This window comes from Ambystoma mexicanum, chromosome 12 (genome assembly GCF_040938575.1).
Source record: "Ambystoma mexicanum isolate Mex_15411 chromosome 12, UKY_AmexF1_1, whole genome shotgun sequence".
Lineage (NCBI taxonomy): Eukaryota > Metazoa > Chordata > Amphibia > Caudata > Ambystomatidae > Ambystoma > Ambystoma mexicanum.
In genome coordinates, this window is record NC_090936.1 from 158,760,837 (window position 1) to 158,763,688 (window position 2,852).

Consider the following 2,852-nt stretch of genomic DNA (forward strand, 5'->3'; position numbering starts at 1 on the left):
ATAACGCCTTTCAATGCCTAACCAGGACTACGGTACACCCAGCGCCAAGTAGCTAGTGAGCTCCGTGCTATGGATGGGGCGCGCAGGCGAGGCTCTCCGGTGACGCGCCTCCCAGCGCCTTGCATTGCTGTTGTGGTGCAACCTCAGCCCTTCCTGAAGCTCTCATGAAATGAGCCCGAATGGTGGCCTATGAATACTTCATGCAACCAAGCTTCCCGCCGCTTGCCATTCCATGGCGTTCATAAATGTAACCTTTAAGGGGTATTCACATGGAAAATAGAATGCAGTTATAACAAAAGCTCATGAAATGGAACATTACACATTGTGCAGTAGCTCCTTGCAGCCATCCAATAACTACAATACAGACATTAGAGTTGATCGGGTTTGGACTTTCCCAAGGTCTGCTCATTTTGGGACCCAGTAGAGTTAAGATGACCTGAAAAAAAAAATGTGCACTGTTCAAGTGATTTGAGACAGCAAGTTCGAATGTGAATATTTTAATAAAGATCTAGACATTACTTTACATTGTGGGGCATATTTTCCTAACCCCCGTCTTTATCTCCCACACCCATCCCCTTCTTACCCACAGACTAAGGTCTGGAGACGCCCTGGCAGGGTCACAAGACACCCCCTCTCCGACAAGGTCCCGCGCCGAAGGAGGGTGAAGACAGTATAAATTAACATAACATACCATAACATATGACATGTTTGCTTCGCTGTGTGCACCTGTCATTGTTGGGTAGTTATACAAATCTGCTTACCTAGTTGTCTAGTGTTTTTGCCAAACACAGTTCAACAGCTCTCACATAACCACAGTGCTATGAATGCAATCATTCAGAAGAAGTCTTTGGTCTTTGCACATTCGGCTGGCATGATGCGGTCTGCCTCAAAATTAGATTGGTGGTTTGCCGGCTTCCTTGGCAGCCGGCTGTAAGTCCTTGCTTTCCATCATCTTCTCAATCTCCTGTTCTATTTCGGACCGCTTCTTGGGCTCCGGGCTGTCCTCGGCCCAGTTGCCCACTCGTTTGACCCCCTTTGCTACTTTTGGGGCACTGGTGCATGGGTTGCGGTCATAGATGACGAGCTTCAGTCCTGACAGGTGCTTGAGACTCGGGAAGACCCTGATGCCGTTCCGGTCCACGTCTATGACCTCCAGGAACGGCATCTCCAGCAGGACCCGGGGGAAGTCGCTCAAGAGGATCCCGGACAGCCACAGTGTGCGGAGTTCCGTCAGGTGCTTGAGCTCGCCGGGGAGCTGGCGGATGGCGTTGCACCCGGCGTGAAACGTCTTGAGGTGGCTCAGCTGGCAGATGACGTCGGGCAGCTCCGAGAAGTAGTTGTACTCAATCCACAAGGTGTGTAGGTTCGGGAGCAGGCTTAGTTCCGAAGGAAGGTCGCGGAGTCGGTTGTTGCCCAGATACAGGATACAGAGCTGCGTCAAGCGGCACACAACCAAGGGGAGCGTCTTAAAATTGTTGAAGTCCAGTGCCAGGATTTGCAATTTCTGGAGAAGCTCCAACTCCGGTGGGAGATTGTTCAAGTTATTGTCACTGAGATAGAGCTTGACAAGTTCAGTGAAAGCACAAACTCGAAGCGGGAATATCCTTAGCTGGTTGCAACTCAGGTCCACCATTTTGTCAATAGGCATTTCTTCCAACTCCCCAGTGAGGAATTCCTGGCATTTCTTCGACGGTATGAAGGCAATGATCCCCTTAATAGTATTTCCCATTTTGATTAGTCAGAGTTCTTTGGATATTTTACGAATCGGCCACACCAAGAGGCGCGTAGAAAGTCTTCAGTCTCCGCGTTATGCACTCTGCCACTGCTGGCCCCCTTTATCGCATCGTAGTGCATAGTTTACATGGCAACTGTCATTTATCTCAAGAGCTGTGAAATATTTCTGATAACGGAAAGAGTGTTTCCTGATGGGCTGTTGGGACGCCCGACGGATGGGGGACAGGTCATCTGAACAAGAGCAAATCCGAGGTCTGAACTGCAGTTACAACAGTTGTGAAAGAGCTAAAAGTCACAAAATCTCATTAAAAAAAAATAGAAGTTTTAAGTAACTATGCAGGACACTTTGCACAGCATATGTTGCTTCTTTTGGCTCCCTCGATTGGTTGGAGTGGGCTGTAAAAAGTCTCCTTTCTTTTTATTTGGATTATATTTGTCTAAACATTTTGGCTTTTAACATGCTAGGCCAAGATGTCAGATGCAATCTGATGCTGTTTAAAATACCAGAAAAGATTAAAAATAGCTCTCATGACCAATAGTCATTTTATTGAGTAATCCCGAAGCATATCCAACACATTAATCCACATTGTAGGGGATTTTGCAGCACGCGTTAACTTTCTTCAACCAGAAGAAAAATAAAGAAATGGTATATTCCGCCTGCAGCTCTCGTGGCGTGTTTAGTTTCGAGCGCCGGAGGTCCGCGCCCTTTCAGCCACCTCAGACTTGAAACACTTCTGGAACATTCCACGAATCTAAATATAACGTTAAGGAGCGTGCTGCCATGGTCCTTGTTTTCCTTACATTTATGGTGAGTCTCCATCACCGAGATTACAGTACAAATCAGCAGAAACACATTTCTTTTTATAATGAAAGCCTCAAATTTCATAGTAGATAAAAGCTCAGTCCTGCACCATGTAACCCTATCGAGTCACTCTCTTTTCAAGATTTGGACCCTAGTGCAAAGAATGATCACGTGATGGATGATTTTACTCCAATGCAAGGGGATTGGGTACTGACATTTTGCACAGACCGATTGTGATTACTTACTGGTAATCTTCATTACTCCAAGTCCAGGTCTTCCTCGTTCCAGTCATTACATAATGAGGAGCCACTAGCCC

General features: G+C 46.8%; 1 protein-coding gene across 1 annotated transcript; it reads right to left on the reverse strand.

Annotated features, from left to right (window-relative positions):
- Nucleotides 1-481: 481 nt before the first annotated feature.
- On the reverse strand, nt 482-1,791 carry LRRC10 (leucine rich repeat containing 10). Its single transcript, XM_069627688.1, has one exon. The coding sequence runs from the start codon at nt 1,727-1,729 to the stop codon at nt 893-895; it is 837 nt and encodes a 278-aa protein (XP_069483789.1). The 5' UTR covers nt 1,730-1,791; the 3' UTR covers nt 482-892.
- Between the last annotated feature and the right edge of the window lie 1,061 nt (nt 1,792-2,852).

Coding starts and splice junctions, on each gene's coding strand:
- LRRC10 (XM_069627688.1), bottom strand. CDS start 1,729: ATGGGAAATACTATTAAGGGGATCATTGCCTTCATACCGTCGAAGAAA.